The 21687-nt window shown below is 43.9% G+C and overlaps 1 protein-coding gene across 1 annotated transcript in view; it reads left to right on the top strand.

The window, feature by feature from the left end:
* HHIP (hedgehog interacting protein) overlaps positions 1-8922 on the top strand; it is a 152422-nt gene extending 143500 nt beyond the window's left edge. Inside the window, exons 14-15 of the mRNA XM_078863009.1 lie at positions 1022-1128; positions 8715-8922. Of these exons, the coding sequence (XP_078719135.1) occupies positions 1022-1128; positions 8715-8822 (215 nt within the window). The 3' untranslated portion in view covers positions 8823-8922. The remainder of the gene's footprint in view (positions 1-1021; positions 1129-8714) is intronic.
* The last annotated feature ends 12765 nt before the right edge of the window (positions 8923-21687 follow it).

The following is a 21687-nucleotide window of genomic DNA, read 5'->3' as shown; positions in this document are numbered from 1 at the left end:
CTCTGCGTGCACATTTTATCTGTGCAGCTTCGTAAACTGTAGGTGCATTTTATAATTAATCAATCAGCATGTTTCTCAGCTAATATCTGTATTTTTCTCGACTACGAACCCAGCGATCACAGTTCGATTCCCACTCCTGACCAAAAACAGTGGCAAATATCTTAACCGATTCTTGGCCTCCCTTTAATCAACTCATCCTTAAATGAGTAACTTGTGCGGTGGGTAAACACCATCACTGGGGAGAAAAAGGCGGCTGGGCGTGGTGCTGGCCACCCACCTCCTCGTGTGCCGTGCCGACAAAGCATAAAGGGTATTTTTGTGAATTAATATTCGTGGTTTCCCATTTATAATGATAACCTGCCTTACCTATGAGGCCACCATTGTCACAACCCTAAATAGCTAACCGCATAAACATGGGTTATTGAACACAGCTCTGATTGAAGTAACCAAACTAAAACAGCACAGAGTATTCATTGTTGAACAAAAATGTCCTCGTCACATTCCATTTACAATCGTAATAACAATTGTGCAGTTTATATTAATCCCACGTTTGTAATGGGACCCGAATGCAGAGTGCAGTGACTTCACACTGAAACCTCTCTTATTCTTTGGGTCTTTCAGTAAAGTTACGTAGATATGTTGAAATTAATGAAAAATAAAATGAATTTGAACCTGTCTACGTGACTTTGCCGAAAGACCCAAATAATATTCCTGCAGTCACGAAAATTTTAAGTCAAGATGAAACCTCTCTCTTGCCCCCATTATAAAGTCTACGTTGTAGTAGCACTGCCAAACTTTTTCTCAACGCTGCTCAGTATGCGGAACTCACGACGTCGGCAGCACGGGCACAAGAGCTGGATTAGAATCCCTCCTTCAAAACGCCGGGCACACTCGCCGACTGTGTGTGCACTTGCGCAGGGCACGAGATGTGCAGAGCTGGGATCAGACGGAACTCGCCGGAGGGCTTCTTCGCTGCATTAGCGTAACCTGTATCCATCCCCCCCGGTGCCATGCTCCGCAGGTCTCTCGCTGCTCTTCGGAAATCCCTACCAGAAGAGCCAGGCCCTCAGCCAGCTCCCGCGGAGCCTCCGTAGGCTCATCAGAGGCCGGGGATCCAGGCACACACAGGTGAGCAGTTTGCATCTTGCGTATCGTAATGCCACTTGGTTTGTTGAAAGGTGTTTTGTCATAATAATGGTGCGATGGTTAGCACACTGGACTTGCAATCCAGAGGTCACCAGTTAAAACTCCTAGCGCTGCCGTTGAAACAATAGGGCAATTAATACTGGTAGGAACCGCCAGGTTACACCAGCCCACAGGGGATTATTGTGTCCGTCGTGCAGGAAGGGGTTGGGTGGAGAGGGAGGGGCTGAGTGGGGAGGGGAGGGTGGGGAGGGGCTGGGTGGGGAGGGTGGGGCTGGGTGGGGAGGGTGGGGATGGGCTGGGTGGGGAGGGTGGGGAGGAGCTGGGTGGGGAGGGTGGGGATGGGCTGGGTGGGGAGGGTGGGGAGGGGCTGGGTTGGGAGGGTGGGGAGGGTGGGGTTGGGTGGGGGGAGGGGTGGGGCTGGGTGGGGAGGGGCTGGTCACCCCGTAGTGCCCTTATAAAACTCAACGTTTAACCTACTCACGCAGGCTTGTGCCCGCCCTCACAGTCGGCCATATTTGCGGAATACACCACGCCGCCGTTGACCCTGGCCATTGACCGAGCAACCCAACGTTCCTACCAGCTCCCTCCGCAGGAATGTGTTGTACACCGGGGCTCATCTACTACTTTTGGTTATTGAGTTGAAAGCATAAACCACGGGGTGACCAGCCCCTCCCCACCCAGCCCCACCTCTCCCACCCCCGACCCAGCCCCACCCTCCCCACCCAGCCCCTCCCCACCCTCCCCACCCAGCCCCTCCCCACCCTGCCCCACCCTCCCTACCCAGCCCCTCCCCACCCTCCCCACCCAGCCCCTCCCTCCCCACCCAGCCCCTCCAGAGGTTCCTACCAGTATGATAGCCTTCCTGTGGACAAAGCTATGAGGGGCCGGGGGGGGGGACGGCGGTGCACCTTGTGATTTACACCAAGATTGCCCTTGAAGAATATACGCCTCGAACGGGTAAAGATGCAGCCCTGCAACATAATGTATCTTTTGCCATTGCTGGCAAAATATATTTGATCAAATCTTCCATGCCGGTCATGCATCTTGAAGGAGGTTGGAGTACCCACACTACCCTAAAACATTTCGATTTAAAGCTTTCGTGACTGCAGGGATTCATCTTCTTGGTTCTTTCGGTAAAGTCACGTAGAATGGAAATAATAAAATAATAAAAATAAAACATAATAAAATAATTCTCACGACGTTTCGGCCAGGTCTGTCGAGTAGACAGAGTCTGTCTACTCGACAGACCTACTCTCCACCTGCGGACGGCTGCTTGCGTTGTGGCCGAAACGTCGTGAGAATTATTTTATTATGTTTTATTTTTATTATTTTATTATTTCCATTCTACGTGACTTTACCGAAAGAACCAAGAAGATGTACCCTAAAACACATTGATGGACTAACCATGGTGCATCCATTTATACTGCTGGGTGGACAGAAGCCGGGGGGGGGGGGAGGTTTAAGAAAGTTTTTTTTTCACTGCCAAGCCGGTAGTTCAAATCACACCGGCGACCCCTTTGAAGTCCATCGTGCTTCGTCATTAGATCACGGCCGTATCTTGCGCAATTCACCATCAACCTATGCTGATTTTTTAAAGACACTGATTAACATATATATTTTCGTGTCCAGGATTGTACTTTTTTGCAAAGATATACGAATCAAAAATGTACGGTGTTAAACAAGTGTCCGGCGAGTGTGGAATGGCTGCGGTGTCTCATTGCATCCGTAAGTGCAGCTTAAGCATCGTCAATTCAATGCCGATTTCTCTTCAGCAAATTCAAGTGCAAAATGTATTCAAATGTGGCATAATCCCATGCTGATTATCCAAATCTAGTGATGCTCTCTGGAAGAAAAATGACTATTTGTATAATGTGTTATTATAATTTTAAGTACCCTGTTGCATCGCGTGACCTTTTTCACAGCACCGTTAATGTGACTCGCCACTAATGCACCAGAGAAAACAATGTGCTGGACATGCCAGCTTTGAAAGGAGGCCTTTAGTGTTTTAACGTGCGTTACATTCTAACGTAAGTGAGCCCAGCATTCAATTGATTGTCACGAAACAATGCGGCCACTCCATAAAATAACGAAAGGCTGCAATGCTTTGTATTTTACAGAACCATATCTTGACGCAGTTGGCTTCATACGTTATTCATAAGTTAAAGTGCAAAAGTGCCATAATCTTTTGTCGTGTTTGTATCTACGTCTATTACGATGCCACTTTTCATTAACCAATGCTGCCTTGAACTGAATATCCTCGCTGTGCACCTGCATGGACAATGTATGTGGAACACAAAGGGCTTAATTTCAGCCAGAGTGGTCCAGGCCACAGGATGCGTTCCCAAGATTCAGATTAATCCGAACACAAAATCTGAACATTGAACCTAGATAGGACATTTCTGATGAGCCAATATAAACAATATTTTTGGGATTCATCCAAAAGTTTGACTTTAATGCTTTTACCGCCAAATGTGATGTCGTGTGGTATCAGGTGACATTACTTTTGTTAGCAATAAAACCCGTTAAATTATCATTTAATGTAAATGATCCAACATCTGTAACATATACAAAATTGTCCTCACAAGTCCGAAAATCTAACATGCGATTAATATATTTTTTTTAATCTGAAATTCATACCTAGCATGCGCACATACACATCTCTATTGCAAAAAAAGGAATCTTTACCTTAAATGAATTGATTTATATGTGAATACATGCATTGCAAATTTAAAACATTGATCTCTCATGTACTTAAGATTATTTTTACATATATATGGGCACAAATGCAAAGGCGATAACAAAAATCGTGACCACAAAATGTATATATCTCATCAGACTGCAGATTTTATTTTGAGTAATTGATGTATTTTAAGTAACCTGATAACGGCAGATGCCACTTGTCGGAAATAATGTTATTTAGCAGCTGTTGAAGAGGTGGAATAACCTGGCGAGGCTGTTTCTGTGGCTGATTGAAATTTCACACTCACCAAATTACCATAAATGCAACAAAACCCATCATATCTCGAAAAGCATATCAGATGTTGAACCTCGTTCATACTTGTACGGGTGACCTGCAGAGCCTGCAAGGAGTTCTAGGCATGGGGTTGCGAGGTGTGGCCACGCAAGGGCAGTGCTGAGTGTTACCACCTCATGTTCTTCGAGTTTCCTCCCACATGAGCCAACCTTGCGTTAATAGTATTGGCCAGCCACTCCAATGCAGGGCCGTCCTGACAGACACATATCTTGAGATTCAGTGTGGCTTTTCCTAGGTAAATAATTGGCATGTATTCACTTTACTTATTTACTGTGTGGCAAGGCCATAGCCATGGAGTCAACATTGGGGGGGACCAAATTTTCCAGGGGGTCTGGGGGTCCGCCCCCCCCCCCCCCCCCAGAAAAAATATCTAAATTTGAAAACTCATTTCCTGCCTAAAATATTTAAAAGTTCACTAACACACAGGATGGACTTTTTATTTATTTTTTACAATAATGTCGAATAGTGTATTTTATTACATTGCTCTGTTTTTTCTTTTGTTACCATTTCTTGTTTCATTGTATGTAATGGCAGAGATTAGGGATTAATAAAGTGCAACCATAACCTTTGGTTCTTACGTGATTTTACCGAAAGAACCAAAGAGGTATGGATCCTTGCAGTCACGAAAACTTCAAATCTAGAATACAACCATAACCACAATCATATAAACAGAAATCTAAGCATTGATTTATATGAAGACAAGTCCAGATATTGTGGCCAAGGTTTAGCAAATTGTTGTTTTTATTTACATAGCATAGCAATTTTTATAGCAATATATTGGGGAGGACATTTTGAGCATATTTGAATATATATTATAATTACGGCCTTGCTGTGTGGAAATGAAAATCGTGGTGCTCTGTGTGATCACAATGTCACAGGGTGTAATGTACCACGGAGAAAGTGTTAAACATGCCTTTAATCCCAGGGACAACATTCTCTTAAAAATTGTGTCAATGGGATTCACATCAGGTCGTCACTGTGTGCGAGCAACCTCCAAATTATTCTCCTCGTCTAAATATAATTCTCTGAACAGGGCTTCCCTGAATACCAGATGCGCGGAGTAAAACAGGCATATTGCACGTAGCAGAATTCATTATCTGAGGATGTTAAACAAACATCCGCTCGTCGCGTGTTAATAGCGGTAAGACGCAAATATCGAAGCACGCTTGAATTCTATAAAGCGTCCACGTGAAATGACATAGCAATAAAATGTGAAAGAAATGTTGCGTTTTAGGTGTGAACTATATCAAGAATGCTCCGACACCACAAAAAAATAAAGTCCAGTGAAGTAATTGCACATTTGGTGCCGATCAAAACACTCAATTTCTCACACTCTCCCTTCATTCATTCTGGGCCAATTATAAATGTCCTTGCAGTTTCGCGAACCGTGATCTAAAAGGAGGTGACGCAGCAATAACGACGAGTGCATCTCAAAGCGAATGCGGCGAGAATTATTTGGGCTGCGCCATGTTTCGTTGGTTGTTGGAGCCGCATGGCGCAGTTATTTTCCGAGCCTTGACGCCTCTTTGGCACAGAAATGCAGTCGATAAACCCTTGTATTCGCCGGCCCCAGGCTGCCTGTGAGTTTTAAAGGATAGTCGCTGACAACTGCTTTCTGTTGTCATCCGCGAATATGTTTTGTTGTTGTTGTTGTAAATCCTCTTTCTCCTCGTCCTGCTTCCGTGTTCTTCCCCTGCCCCCCCACGGTCACGCTCACCCAACCTCATTAAGTGTCCGCCTGAGCCCCATATCACATGTCCACAGTGGGGCATCGCTAATCCTGCAATTGTAATGAGAACATGTGCCGATCGAACGCGGCCATTATTACAGCAACAGTGCACGAGTATTCGCTGCATGCTTATTTATTTACTTACTGTTTAACATGGAATATTGTAAGTTGCAAATAAATATTATGCCTTAAATAGGACGTGTAAAAATAGAATGTGACATCACCATATGTAACGTTTCTTTAAAGGTGTTTTTAAAAATTGTGTTTATTAACCCGTGTGAAAATGTAAATTCCTTTGAGTTATTTTCAGCAGCTCAGGTGGAAATTCCTAATTATTGCAGTGATGTTTATTAATCAGTAGTGCTCGTCAGCCTTATGCCACTTAATGTATTTCAAACACCAATTCATGCAGTTGGCCAAAGATACCGTGAAGCTTTCACTTGGAAAGGGTCACGATGGAATATAAGCCGTTATTAATAAGAAACGATTCACCCCCTGCCAACGCACAACAAACTGATGTGACAAATGGATTCTTACATGCAGTACAACGTCGCATATCACCCCTTGCCGGGGACTCAGGTCCAGACAGATATTTGACAAGGTCGGATATGTGAGTATCTGTATAAAATGACAGTTATACAAACCACTTCAAATATGCGAAATTGCTGTACTGGACTTCAGAAGTGAGTGTATTTATTTGGGATTAAGAATACGTACATTACTGCATGTTCTAAAGGTCAGATTTGTGAAAATCTTAGAAATTGCCAAACACTACACGGGGCTGCGGGTGGCTAATTGGTCAGGGCGGCTTCATTTCCACGCCGAGTATTTCCTGCGTCACTGTTGGCTCAGGAAGTGGCGCGTGACTAGTAGCCACAGCCATAGCGAGAGGCATACTGGATGTGGTGTACCCGGTGCATAGATATTTGTTTACGGGTCACTGGCCCGGGCAGACACGTGCTGAAACGAATCCCTGAATGCACACCGGGAAAAGTTCCACCACCTCTGTTTGCCTTCCTTACCTTGGCATGAAGAGGAGGTAACGCGCGTAGCTTTGTCAGATGTTCAAATGTAATTGGATTTTCGCTGCACAACTGTGGAGCAGAGTTGAGGATAATGAGGTCTTACTAGTGACATCAAAGTAATAAAAAAAAGGTATTAACCGAATGGTAGAACATATATAAAAACTCACCGTATATAATTGGCATTTTGCCTTGTGTTTTTTGCATCATAGATCATATTTATACATAAGCCAAAAGACTTGCATAATGTAACGTATACAATCGCATTTTATAAATTAAGTTGTATTTATTACAAATGGTTTAAAACTGAAGGTGAATGACACATCAATAAAAGAAAACACTTTCAGGGCTTTAGATTCTGTTTCACTCGTTGGCTTTTAAAAAAAAACAATGATCAGATTTGAGACAATTTTAAGTCACCGGAAGCTCAGCGTACACATCCAACTTTCAATATCTGGTCCTGTGTGATGTGTCCGGCCCATTGTCACTCTGCTTCTGGATGAAAGCCTCCATGAGGCCATCTCAGTCATGAGTGATTTACCTTCGCCTAACCCCTTAGCGTCGGGGGCGGCGGGGGGGGGGCTAGACCAGAGGTCGCAACCGGGTACCCGATACCCGTACCCTACCCGATACCCGGCTACCCGTACCCGGCCGGGTATGGGTACAGGTACCCGTTTGCGACCCTGGTGCGGCCGGATACGGGTACGGGTAGGCCGTGAGTCACCGGTGAGTCACCGTTTGTCACTCATTTCGGGTAGGGTACGGGTAGCGTACGGGTACCCGTACCCAGCCGGGTACGGGTACCCGTTTGCGACCCTGGTGCGACCGGGTACGGGTACGGGTAAGGAATCAAAACCCATTTGCGACCTCTGGGCTATACGGAGCCAAGCCCCCTCCCCTCAGAAGGTTCAGCCCCCCTTCTAAATTCTTATAGACATCTGTGAAAGGAGCTTCATAGCTAATCGGATTGCTCCTTGTCTAAATACTGATTCTGATATAGTCAAGTCACTAGGTAAAATGCTAAATGCAGTACAGTTAAACCATGGCCATAGCAGCCTTCCCGCATATACACACGGGGTGATAAGTATAGCAGAATTAAAGATAGACTAAAGCCGAGCGTATCATTATTACCCATTGTTTCGAGTTTAACATCTGTTTAAAGTTTTCTGAGCATTGTGCCACTCCCGCCTCTAAACAAGCTCGTGATATGCGCAACAGGGTAGTTACTGTGTGATGTTGAAATATATTATTCCACTAAATTTCACTCCAGTCACTCGCTCACGTTCACAAACGTTCCTGTCAACTTTACGCATTAATTCCTCCACGTTGAGGACTAGGCTCTAGCAGGCTGATCGCGTTGGCTCATGCACCATCATGTGCTCAACCACCATACACTGCGTAAAAAGAAAAAAAGCAGTGCAACTCGTATACTGAAAACGAATATATTGGGGTGTGCTATTGCATTGGTCACAGTGGAATTCTGCCGTCAGTGTTGATTTCTGACAAAGGTGGAATGCTGTAGCTTCGCACGCGTGATTATGAACGCCCTGTTCACAATTTCACATGATGTTTCAACCTCTTCGGTACTATTACAACTGGCTTGAGCAAAATACAGCACGTCACGTTCCTGCAAGGTTACATCACTGCTCTTTCTGCTTGTTGCCTCACGCTGCCCCACTTTGGAATTCCCTCCTAGCCTTGCTCGATTACTTGGACTTTGCGTTTTGGGTCGCTGGGCCTATGCTCAGCAACTGTGTATGCTGTTGTTGTTTTTTGATTGCAGGGAGGTTCACGTAAAGAAAATAGGCTGACAAGACCCACAGACCTGCCGAAATCTCCCATCACAACAGGATACAAAGATTTGGTGACAGAGGTGGGACGCAGGCCGTGATCTCTTCAAAAGAAGGAGTTCAAAACAAGAATTTAATCATCAATTTGCCATATATATTACAAACACTAAATAACAGCTTAAATGAGCAAATAAACAACCACCAGAGTTAAATACAGCACACGTGACTTTTGAAGAAGAAAAAAATACAGATAAACCGACAGTATCGTCATTGAATAATGTAAAATTAGCTTTTTATTTTGCATTGTAAATTTATTGGCTAAAACTATACCCATGGTAGAGTCGTTTGAGGAAGAAGTTGTGGACACATTTTGAACCCTAATTGGGGGCTCAAACAAATACCGAGGCCTCTCTTGTGCAGTCTTGATGTATATCCCTGCCTTCACGTGTGCTGTACTTGCTTCATGTTGTGCCTATAAACTCACCATATCGATCCTGCTTTTCATGCAGCCTTTTTATCATGCAGCCCGTAACTTTGATAATGTACCAAATGGTACAGGGTCGTTTTGGAGTACAAATTGAACAGCAAATCAATTACATCCGAGGTTAGGTATTAAGGATTCGAGTGCTCCTTACGATATTTGCCAGATGTTATATCCCAACGCCAGCAGTTCTCAAACTCCAGCCTTTCCGATTAACAACAGTTCCTCTTCATTGTTTGACCAATCAAGAGATGCATCCTATGTATTTTTACATACATTTACATTGAATGTGGAATCCTGGTGGACACGGAAAGATGGGCTGCATGGAGGCGTGAGGGATGGGGTCTTGAGAACCACTCATCAGTGTTATCAATGGATAACCCGATGATATTGTAATATTACGTTACAGAGTTGTTGCCATTAAAAACATTATTTTTATACACAGTATGCGTAAGATGTATTTGTAACGGCTATGTGTGGGGGGGACATTATAATGTATGCCATGATATATGGTAGGGAACGGTAGGCAATACAAATGCCACCTCTGCAGTGGTGTAGGAGGGTGGCTATATTTTGAGACGGTGTATTCCGGAGTGACAGGGGTAGGGATGTATTCTCCCACTTCAATATGCCTGCACTGCATGCGGACACGCTCTGATTACCCCACTGCCAGACCCGAAGTTGCTTCCACAAATCACTGTGCTCAGCTGATAATCGTGAAATATGCACAATCCGAGATTTACAATCTAGCTAACAGAGCATGTACAAAACATGACACGCACACACACGCACAAAAGAAAACTTAAAATGTATTTCTTAGTCAGATGTTCTGCTCTTTGGTTAGTGCCAGTTGCTTTTAGATAAAAAAAAAGTGGCACTACATTTGTACATTACTGTACGTTTTTTTAATTGTCTTATTTATTTCTGTGTCATTTCTGGTTGACAATGTTTATATGATGTCTCACGAAACACTTTGTCAATTGTCAACATGAACAGTAACTCCCATGAACAATAACCATCGTTGAGATCAACGTTAGCAGTTGTGTGTTTAGGGCATATGTGTAAAAAGAAAAAAACAATCCAACTCGCATACTAAAAACAAATTTATTGGGATTTGCTATTGAATTGGTCACAGTGGAATTATCTCTTAGTGTTGATTTCTGACAAAGGTGGAACACTGGAGCTTCACACACAGATGATGAACGCCGCCCTGTTCACAGTTTCAGATGATACTTCAACCCCTTCGGTACTATTACAACTTGGCTTGAGAAAACTACAACACGTAACGTTCCTGCTCATGACCGGCATCTCTCCAACTTCTAGTGTCCAAGTAGAGACACGGTTTTATCAACTTTTGGTACGACGGACCAATGAAAAAGCCGTTCTCAAACCAAACCCCCCTTTTCCCCTACCTCCCCATGTTCTACTTTTTTGTGGTGATTTCATTGGTGACGATGTGACGACGATGGTGTCTTCCTGTTGTCATCTCCGTCAATTCGCGCAGTCAGTTCTGTGTATCTGGTCTGTCTGCCAGGAAGTGTGTCTATAGCCATGCACGGGCACCCTGTACTTAACCAAAGTGGCCTCTTAGAACATCACGTGGCTTGTGTGCACACTGGGTGGTTTGGTATATATATACTTTGGTTTCAAGTGGGAGTGGACACATTGAAAAGGACACATCTGTTACTTCAGTTAACCGTCTTCAAAGCATGTCAAGGGTTGGACTCCTGTCCCAGGCTATGCACCGTCACGTGCGCATTATCCCCGCTCGCCGCTGCATTTCAGGCGCGGTTGATGTCGGGGGGGAAAATGTTCCGCTCTGAGGCTCGAAGGTCAACGCTTAAATGAAAGCCTTTTTTTTATTATAAACAAAGGTGGCCTTTGACATACGTGGTCACTGTAACCCGAAAACAACAAGCGCTACATCTCCTGTATAGTATATTTAAATATATTACCGGTGTTTCTTGGTACGATTATTCAAAAGCACAATGTTATGGGTGTATTTTGTATGTCACTATAGATATGGGGTTCTTACGTTGACATTAATCGCGAGTGTATCGGTGCATATTTTTGTGACATTTTTTAACTAATTGCTTTGCTTTATGAGTCATTTATCAAACCATATTTTATATTAGAGTGCCTATTTATAAGCCGAACACTGTATCACTATAGTAGCTTTATTTAGCAAATGCCATATTTAGTTTTGTATTGGACCAGAAGGTAGGCTCCGTCACAAAGATGAATGCATTACCCTTACAAACATGAAAGTGACATGAAGTGCCCTGGTGGAAACATTATTTGTATTATTATTTTAATATTAACATTACGTTGAATGTTAAAGTAGAGAGACTGGGAGTTACATTTGTATTTATGTTTAAAATCAAATAAAGGCTTTGTGTATTGTAGAGCATTTTAAGATATGAGTTTTTTTATTGTGTGTGTGGGGGGGCAGTGTTATTCACATACATGTTGAAAGAGCTATGTTTACGTTTAAAATATACTCAATATGTATTTTTTTTTTAAACCGAGATAACACATTAACGAAACTACACAGCATCCTAAAGGGAGGTTATGACAGACTTGCTACTCTTATGTTTTTTCGGTAAAGTCACGTAGGTGAAAAATAAAATTAATAAAAGTAATAATAGAAATTAATTATTTTATTTCTATTATTACTTTTATTAATTTTCATTTAATTTTTTACCTACGTGACTTTATCGAAAAAACCTAAGAGAATGAATCCTTGCAGTCACGAAAGCTTCAAATCTAGAATTGACAGACTTGCTGTCTGTCTAACACGTGTCACGACGTGGCCTGCCTTGAACGGGCATCACAGCTCTCGGACCATTATCAACCAAGATCTATCCACTGCTGCACGAAGGCCTCCCAAAGCCGCCTCGCAATACAACAATCTTATATGGCTCCTGCACACAAGCTAATCCCAAACATCTGTAGTGGCATGGAATAGTAATGTAGCAGCATAGCGCTGGCTGCTGGCAGGGAAGGGGATCTACGGCTTACGGCAGCCCTGACGTCAGCAGGCCACGTGACACACCAGAGGGGGCTCGAGGGGGGAAAGGTCACAGAAGGGGCACACCAAGAACCCGCTGGTAGGTTCTAGAAAGGGGGCGTGGCAAGGGGCGGAGCCAGGTCACTGTGAGTGGGATCCCCGTGGTGCTGCTCAAGTCCATCGTCATCGTCACCATTCTTCTCTTCGTCGCTGCTGACGTCGCTTGATATTGCGCTGTTTCATGGATCCATCTCCTTGGTGGACGCGCTCTCGGATACGTTCCATTCCTCGTACAGCAAAACTGTTTTGAAAACTCATTGTGTATCTCCTTAAAAGTTGCGCGTGATGCCAACGTGCTGTATACACGGGGTGTAATAGGTTGAGATGAAACTGAATTGTTGATATTCCAAGCACTGAATTACCTCGTAAGTTGGAGTTAGAGCAGTGAGATGAATGGGAGAACATACAGCTTTTATTGTGAACGTATTGTTCAGCGTGGGTTAAGCAGTGCTGCAGTGGCTTCCACACTGCGCTACCAACTCAAATATGAGTTCAAGTCCCGGTTAGTGCTAAGGGGCCGTCCATAAATGACGTCACGCGATTTTGGACGATTTTTGACCCCCGCCCCTCGTCACACGGCGTCACAAAAAGTCAGACCCCCCCCCCCCCTCAAATATGACGTCACAAAGCTCTGCCCCCCCCCCCCCCCAAAAAAAAAATTAAACATGCTTCAAATCGCTTTAAACTATTGTCATTGTAGTGCGTATTTAATGTGGCGCTGCACTCTGCTGTTGTAGAAGAAAACATTCATTTAAAAGTATATTTAATTAAGTAGAACGTGTCTATATTTATTTAAAGTTGCGCATTTTGATGTGACATCACATTTCTCAACCCCCCCCCCACCTCGTCACACATCGTCACAAATGTCTGACCCCCCCCCCCAGGTGCGTGACGTCATTTATGGTTGGCCCCTAACGTCACTGAAGGATTTCTAAACCGGTGCTAGGCCCTCCTGCCCCAACCCCTTTCCTCATCACCAACCCCGTGTGGTGACGTACGGTCCAACAACAGCTGACATGGCATGTGGAGGCCTTCATTCAGTCGTGGATTGACACAGGATGGCTATTTATTGATTATAGAGAGAGAGAGAGAGAAAAAAAAACGTTGGAAATAAATGTTTAAATTGACAAGGCCACGAGTTAAACACACGCATCCATATTCAATTACGCTGCAGTGCAACGGCTGAAAGAAAATATTCAGGGTCATTTTTTTTTACGAGAAGAAAGGGATTGTGATGACTGTGGGGGAGGCACTTGGCAACACGCGAAGCATAGATTGAGACCACCATGGGGAACGTTCAAAAAGTCAATCCACGGTGCAGGCAGGACACAGGGGTCCTGCCTGCACCGTGGATGCTCCAATCACCACCACTTCTCTCAACCGGGGCCTAAGTCGCTCCTTTGAAGTCGTGGGTCTCCTCCTTACGAATAGCTCCCGGTGGCTATTGGTTAATAATAAACAATAATGTTTTGTTAATGATATGGCACCCTCCTGTGTGCCGGGGCATCTCGGAGCGCTTGACATCACATCTCACCTCTAACGGCTGAAAGGGCACCCCCAGTGGCAGCTGTCCCTCTGGGCACAAGGTGACTCAGCGCCTGGTCTGCCAACGAACAATCTAGCAAAAGGAGACCAGGGTAGCTGTGCACACAGTAATCACAATTGAATTTCGAATTTGGAAAATGTGTACCCTCATTCTGGCAGTCGGTGGCCGACACGTGCGAATTACATCGGGGGGTCTTTAACATCCGCTGGGTCCATCTCTTCGGTTAACAGTGCACAGTTTCAGTGGCTAATACACACACTCAGTAATGATTGGGGCGCCTGTTGGATTCGAACCGGGAATCTCTGAAAAATGTGGTGAACCATGCTAGGCGCTGTCACCGCCTCGCATATTAGATTAAAGTTACTAATGCCATCAAACATTGCTTCACCATGCTATATATAGTACTGACAACCCCTGTTTAATTTTTGTTTTTTTACTCAAAATAATTTCCGAGTGCAGGTGAATTATTACATCCCAGGATCGATAGAGGTGGTGGCGGCTTGGGGAGGCATTCATCCAGCAGCAGATTGACCATGCCCGATGATGATGAACCAGACTGAACGACAGTATTATAATCATATGAAGTATACCCACCTACTGACGCGTTACTGAGCCTCCTGTTCACGCGCTAATTAAAGGTGCCATTATCGACATTTACGTCACGTTGTTGAAAGGAGGAAAACACAGGGCTCAAAAATGCCATGCTTTGTGTAGGTGTCTCTTAGCCACATACTGTATAGACACGTGGGGGTGGGCTGGACATCCACGACACCCACTGTGACTGCTCACAAACTCTCAAAATCAAACCCACCATCCACTTTGCTCCTTTATGAGTATGTTCATCCCTTGTGCCGGCTTGATATAAAAGGAATTGACCTTGTGGCGTGGATTGCGATGAAACGCGTGTTGCACCTTGCTGGACCGTGAGATGCCTTGCGCAAAAAACGACTGAAAAGAGAGAGGAGAAGAAAAAAACCCTTCACACTCGGCAATGCTCGTTGGAATATTGCGGCACGTAATGAACGCTTTTGGGTCCGTCAACCGTGCGCACGTCTGCACACTATTGCCATTGCGCTCATCAAAGAGCCGTTCAAATTCAATTCGATCGACGGCAATGAAAGTAGAAAAGTTTTACAATGGCGTGAACATGTTCAATTTAAGTTGGGTGCTGCACGGAATTTTTTTTTTACAGTTACAGGTTTGACTTTATTTTGATTTAAAGCTTTCGTGACTGCAGGGATTCATCTTCTTGGTTCTTTCGGTAAAGTCACGTAGAAGGGAAGTAATAAAATAATAAAAATAAAACAATAAAATAATTCTCACTCTGTCACCTCGAAAGACCTGGTTTTCACCTGAAGACGGCTGCTTGCGTTGTGGCCGAAACGTCGTGAGAATTATTTTATTGTGTTTTATTTTTATTATTTTATTACTTCCCTTCTACGTGACTTTACCGAAAGAATCAAGAAGATGAGGTTTGACTTTATGTTTGCGATGGATCGCAGTGGTAAAGGAATGCAAGTCAATGCACCAATTTAGAGAGGGCTTTTATCCACTTGTAGAGACAAAGTGAAAGCCGGTATGGTGCTGAAATATTACACTTACAACACTGACACTGACTTCATCCAGTGTCTGTCATTTTAGGTGTAATATATTCATAGTTTTTTTTACCATGCAGCCCTTTTGTCAATTCACGATTTGTTGACGGCCTCCCCACCATGCCTCTCGATTTCACTCACCTGTTTTTCTTTAAGAGGCATTATTACGCGGAAACATCGATGACAATGTACAGCGCAACCCTCTGAATCCATCGCTCGACGAAGGCGTCTCTCCACACTGTGTTGGTCACGGGGGGCTTGGCAATGCTTCAACCACGCTGGTCAGTGTGGGTTTGCGACACGGGTGCCGGTTCAGACTTGGCCAGGAATCCACCGCCATGGCGAGATGTTAACTACCTCGCCTGGTATGTAGGATGTCGTGGGTTCGATCCCGATCCCGATCCTGACGCCTGCTGTATATTTGGAGTTTGCGTCTCATTCTCTGACCATCATCATCACGGTGGCTAAGAGATGTTAACTACCTCGCCTGGTATGTAGGATGTCGTGGGTTCGATCCCGATCCCGATCCTGACGCCTGCTGTATATTTGGAGTTTGCGTCTCACTCTCTGATCATCATCATCACGGTGGCTAAGATATGTTAACTACCTTGCCTGGTATGTAGGATTTCGTGGGTTCGATCCCAATCCCGACCCTGACGCCTGCTGTATATTTGAAGTCTGCGTGTCTCTCTCTCTCTCTCCCCGTGGTCGCTTGTATTTTTCTCCGGTTCCTCCGGTTTTTTCCTCCACATTTCAAAACATGCGTTCTGAGTATTTAGCCGCTAGAAATGTTCACCTGATAAGCCACTTCATTGAGATATAATTTGTCCCTTCTGAAAACGAGCTATATAGCTCAGTGGGCCTTACCTGGTCACGTAAAAATAGTTCAGTTTATAGTTTTAGTGAGCGGAGTACATTGCAAATGGCACTGACCACTCCACCACTTTCACCCCTCTAATATTATCTACCAGGTGGGTAACAATTCCCTCTCCTGGCAAATCAATTAATTGTCGCAAATCATCGATTCCACTCAAGAATATATTTTATTATTTTGTAACACCTGCGGTGGTGGCTGCAGGGATCACGTGAGCAAATTTCAATGCATGTATATACACACGGAAATAATTGATTTCCACATATACAATATTCAATGTAACACGCGTGTAATAATCAATTTTAATAAATGCATTTATGTACTGTATCGTTACATGCCTTTTATTTACCCAATGCTGATTTAAAATTAGAAATATAAACGTAAAGGGTGAGCTTCGTACTTTCAATCCTCCTACCATTTTATAAACACTGACGTCCCAGTCGTCTGCTTATTGCTCTTCTACCGGTATTATCATGGTTACTGTTAAAAATACATATAATAAAAGACTTTCTGGCAATAATACAGGTAAATTTTCGATTTAAAGCTTTCGTGACTGCAGGGATTCATCTTCTTGGTTCTTTCGGTAAAGTCACGTAGAAGGGAAATAATAAAATAATAAAAATAAAACATAATAAAATAATTCTCACGACGTTTCGGCCACAACGCAAGCAGCCGTCCTCAGGTGAAGAACGTGACTTTACCGAAAGAACCAAGAATAATAATACAGGTGTTAAGATGTTCAAACATCAGGCATCAGATTAGCATTAACCACACGTGTTTGTGGTAAAACATGCAAACAAATATGCTTCGAAAGTGTAAGCATTGTCCTTGCGACTGATTGGCCTACACCAGAGACCGCCTCCATCATGACCTTGTCTTGCCGGTGCCGCAGCCAGAACAAAGAACACCAACAGGTGAACGGCACAGCCCATTAATAGCTCGGGTTAAGCAGATGTATCTACCATGGTTACTGTTCCCATGAAATGCACTGAATGATTCCTCCACTGATATCGAGGGCCCGGTCTACCAGACACTGTTTCATCTCATCCGTAACTGTGCTCGGCCACCACACTGGAGGTCGCAACACTTCTCTCCCATCATTCATTTTCCCAAGCACTCATAACCTTGCTCAATTTTTGTTTTAATGCTGCATGAACTCTTGTCCATCACAGCTTTGTCAGTGCTGTTTGTTGCTGTCCGCACGATCTTTTGAGCCTCTGGGCACGTGCTCAGAAACTTTGTGATTTTAAAAATACTGTAATTGGTTCCGTGTTATGTATTCCTCGGCTTCAGCCCGTGCTTGCTCGATTAAATTACGAGCGAAGTTGAGGACCCCATTAGCATAACTGTGGATATAAATTGACATAAATCAACAACACCACTGTGGTTTCTCAGCTTTATCGCTGATGTATATCGTTCTGTATCAACATGAACGCTGATAACCCACCTGTCCACACGTTACATCCACGCCTCCAGGATAGCCAACCCAACAATCAGGGCTCCTTGTTGTTGCCTTCCTTAGTGGATTGAGAGGAGGAGGGGGGGGCGTGGAAACATCTGACCGCTGCCTGGCTTCTCATCCTGGGAAACTCACGTTAGCAGCAAGGGGGGGCATCGATCTCCGCTTTGCCGGCGCTAGCCGCGGTGAATCACAGAAAATTGTGGAAAAAGCAGCGTGGTGCCGGGGCAAATCCACGGGCGCTGTTTTAGCGAGGCTTCTCGGACAGAGGACAGGATGGTGTTCGTGGGGGGAGCCGTGCATTTTGGGGAGATCGGAGATGTTAAGTCCCTGTGCCCATGAATAACGCCAAATAGAGGTTTGCGTGATTTGAAATGAGCGTGTGAGTAACAACGACGACGCAGATGAGGACGATGTGCATATCCCGTTATAAATAGCGCGCATCAAAGCCGACATCAATTGCACACCGGGCCTCATGTAACGTTGGCCTCTGTTGATGCGGCGTGAACTCAGTCACCCAAACCACAGCTGCCCGTGCTACTGCCACTGGGTAATCGGGCTGTACACAAAGTGTGATTCCAGCCCTGGGCTCATCATCACTTTTGTGTCCAATGGAGGTCTAATGCTGTCCCGATGTATAACGCGCAGATAGCTGGACACAGCCATCAAGTACCCTTGTTTAATTAATAGCGCGTCCCTGTGTGCATACGTTCTACATATGAATCTTATGGTGGGACCCCGGGGTTCCCGAATAAACGCAAGTCAAAATCGTAATTAATTAATGTATCTTTTGGAGACTCCGTCCCACCACGCACATAAACGCTGCGATCAACGTGGCGCGGATCATTCTGTTGCCACGTCGTGTCCAAGCGCAGCAGCGAGGACGAATGCACAGAAGAGCTGAACAAGCGAATGCTGCTCTCCATGCTCGGGTATGGGCAGGATCATGAGTCTTATCCAAGCTGCTCAAACTGCCTACACGACTTAAGTCCTTTTTTTGTCATCACGGTATGCATAAGACAGTGAAACTGCTCTCTTGTCTTCATTATCATTTGTGACTTACCAATGTCTGCAGCCAAGATCAATCGATGGCAATCCTATTACCTGCAGAAATTTTACAGATGAGATGCGTTGCACCGTTAATTCCTCCTGTTTGATAACATTTCTCTTGTCCTTATGCATCTGTGCAGATAGGTTTTTTTTGCGGTTCAGCCATAGTCCCCACATACCGCTCGTATCAATGCGGATAAGAGGAACGGCAACCCACTACTCTGTAGAATAACACTGGTACAGTATAAACGCTTGTTACAATATGAAGAGCGCATTGAAAACGCGTACTATTTTACGTACTGTTTACAAAGTGTGTTCACAAATCCACACTGAGAAACACGATGATTGACAGAGGGGTGTAAATTATGTTTTCGATAGTGTATTTAAATCGAGGTACTGCAGGTAAGTAGTTTTCAGTTTTAAAGGCATAGTTTAACAAGACAACACTTGCCACCATCCTTCAAACCCATTGGTGAACAGGAGCAAAGTTTTTATTTACATTATAATATAATGCTTATGCGAGAGCCGGGGGCTTATGGAAACCCGGGGTCCCGCCATAAGGTTCACATGTACAAGGATATTTAAGTGAAGATACCTTTATTCATTCTGTAACCTAAGCCATGTGATTTCAATAAAAATCTAAAGTAAATGGGACATGATCCTGGTTCGTTTCTCTTCTGTCAATCGTCATATGGCAGCTCATGATGAGGCTGGAAAAAACCCCTTCAAAACCTTCCTTTCTCTAATCATGCAAAACCTACATTTGTCTATTTTACCTGAGTACTCGATTCAATCAATCCATATTCAATGTTTTAATTCTAGATTTGTCCACTAGAGGGTAGACATATCACTTGATTTACAGATGGCAGAACACTTTGCTCAACTGCACATTCGAAGAGCAGCGAGTTGTTATCAAGTTTTGTGTTCTCTGACAATCCAAAAGATAAGTAAATGCATCCAAGAATAAAGCGCAGCAGTATAGCAACAACTGTACATCTACGGTGGCTAGGAGATGTTAACTACCTCGCTTGGTAAACAGGAGGACATTGGTTCGATCCCGATCCCGACCCTGACGCCTGCTGTATATTTATAGTTTGTGTGTTCTCCCCCGTTGTCGCGTGGATTTTTCTCTGGGGCCTCCGATTTTTTCCCTCCACATTTAATAACACGCGTCTAGAGTATTTGGCTGCTATACATTTTCACATCTTAAGCCACTTCGCTGAGCTATCAATTGTGGCCAGGTCATTTCTGAAAAAGAGCGAAACATCTCATTGGGCCTTACCTGGTAAGATTAAAAAAAATGTTTATAGTTTTAGTTTACATTGTGGTGCTGTGGTCTTTCAGGATAATACTGCACAATCACACTCTGCATGTGCATTGATGGAATTGCTGAGAAATCAAGGACGGGATGTTTTGGAACCATCCGGCATCAAGCCAGAAACTAGCCCTGTCAGACTGGAATCTGTGCGGATCTCTGAAAGAAGCTTACTCGGGCAAAGCTCTGAAAGCATTGGTGCAGTTATGGTTGAATGCCCCACAATAATACTCCGACGTTGTTAGCTTTCGAAAGCTTTTTGAACCGCTGGGACAAGTGTTTTTTAGAGTGGAGGGTGATTGTGGTGACGTAACTTATTCGTTTTGTTTATACAAACATTGCGGTCGACGCAAAAAAAATTTGTTTCTTCAGTTATTGAATCCCCCTTGTACAATGACAGCGGTGGTACGTTATTATTTAGGGCACTACTACAATCCCAGACAGCTGGGTTTCATTCATAGCCACGTGCATCAATGGCAATTGATATCAGAACCTGGCCTTAATCTCTCCGAGGTTCGAAACAACTTATAATTCACTATGTAACACGATTTTGTTCCTAGGTAGTAAGTGTTATTTTCGAATTTCTTATGCCTCAAAAGTATAGAAAATGGCTATTATTCCCCACAAACTTTGCTTTTGTGACCAGGACTTGATGTGAAGCAATGACATAAATGCACAAGTTTTCTCATTTAAAATAGGTAAATTTCTAAATATCACTGTCCTGGTCACAAAAGCAAAGTTTGTGGGGAATAATAGCCATTTTCTGTACTATTGAGGCATAAGCAATTAAAAAATAACACTTACTACCCAGGAACAAAAAAAAATAGTTACACAGTGTCCTGTTAAAGTTTGGTCACTCCACTCCTCAAAAAACCTCTGACTACTAACGCAAGCAATATACTTTCATTTGGTCAAGAGCTGGGTGAGTGGTAAGTAGATAGGCAGGGTGTTAATAGTAACACAAAGATAAGCATTCTTCAAAACCACCACATCGCTGTACCACCAGCTCATCATCACAGAGTTTCAGGACAGCGGCAAGATAAATGTAGGTATTGATCCAGTTCATATTATAATGACTACATCCATACATGGACATGTATTCTGTCCAAAGTCCCCCCCCCCAACCCCGATCATTTGAACCTGGCGATCTCAGTTCGATTTCCGATCCCAGCTAATATCAGTGGCGTGTCCTAAAGCCCCCTTCGCCAAACCGACCCGCACTGAATAGTTGAATAAAGTATGGTCAAACAATCCCCGTGATGAATACACTGTGAGGGGGGGGGGCTTCATCCACCCGTGAATTGATTAAGGGTTGTTTTAATTCTAGATTTGAAGCTTTCGTGACTGCAAGGATTCATATTCTTAGGTAAAGTCACGTAGGTAAAAAATTAAAATTAATAAAAGTAAAATAAAAAATATTATAAAAAATCACGACGTTTTGGAGGCAACACAAGCTTCCGTCTTCATGTTTTAAGTTACTTTTGTTATTATTCTCCATGGACACAGTTCTGGCCCTGGTCTCTTCTCTTTCCCCTTGTAAAAGTTTGCTTTATGTCAATGGGATTAAGCTGTTGCA

Source organism: Lampetra fluviatilis, chromosome 15 (genome assembly GCF_964198595.1).
Source record: "Lampetra fluviatilis chromosome 15, kcLamFluv1.1, whole genome shotgun sequence".
Taxonomy (NCBI): Eukaryota; Metazoa; Chordata; class Hyperoartia; order Petromyzontiformes; family Petromyzontidae; genus Lampetra; species Lampetra fluviatilis.
Note: the sequence above shows the minus strand (reverse complement) of the source record. Positions and strands in the feature narration are given on the sequence as shown.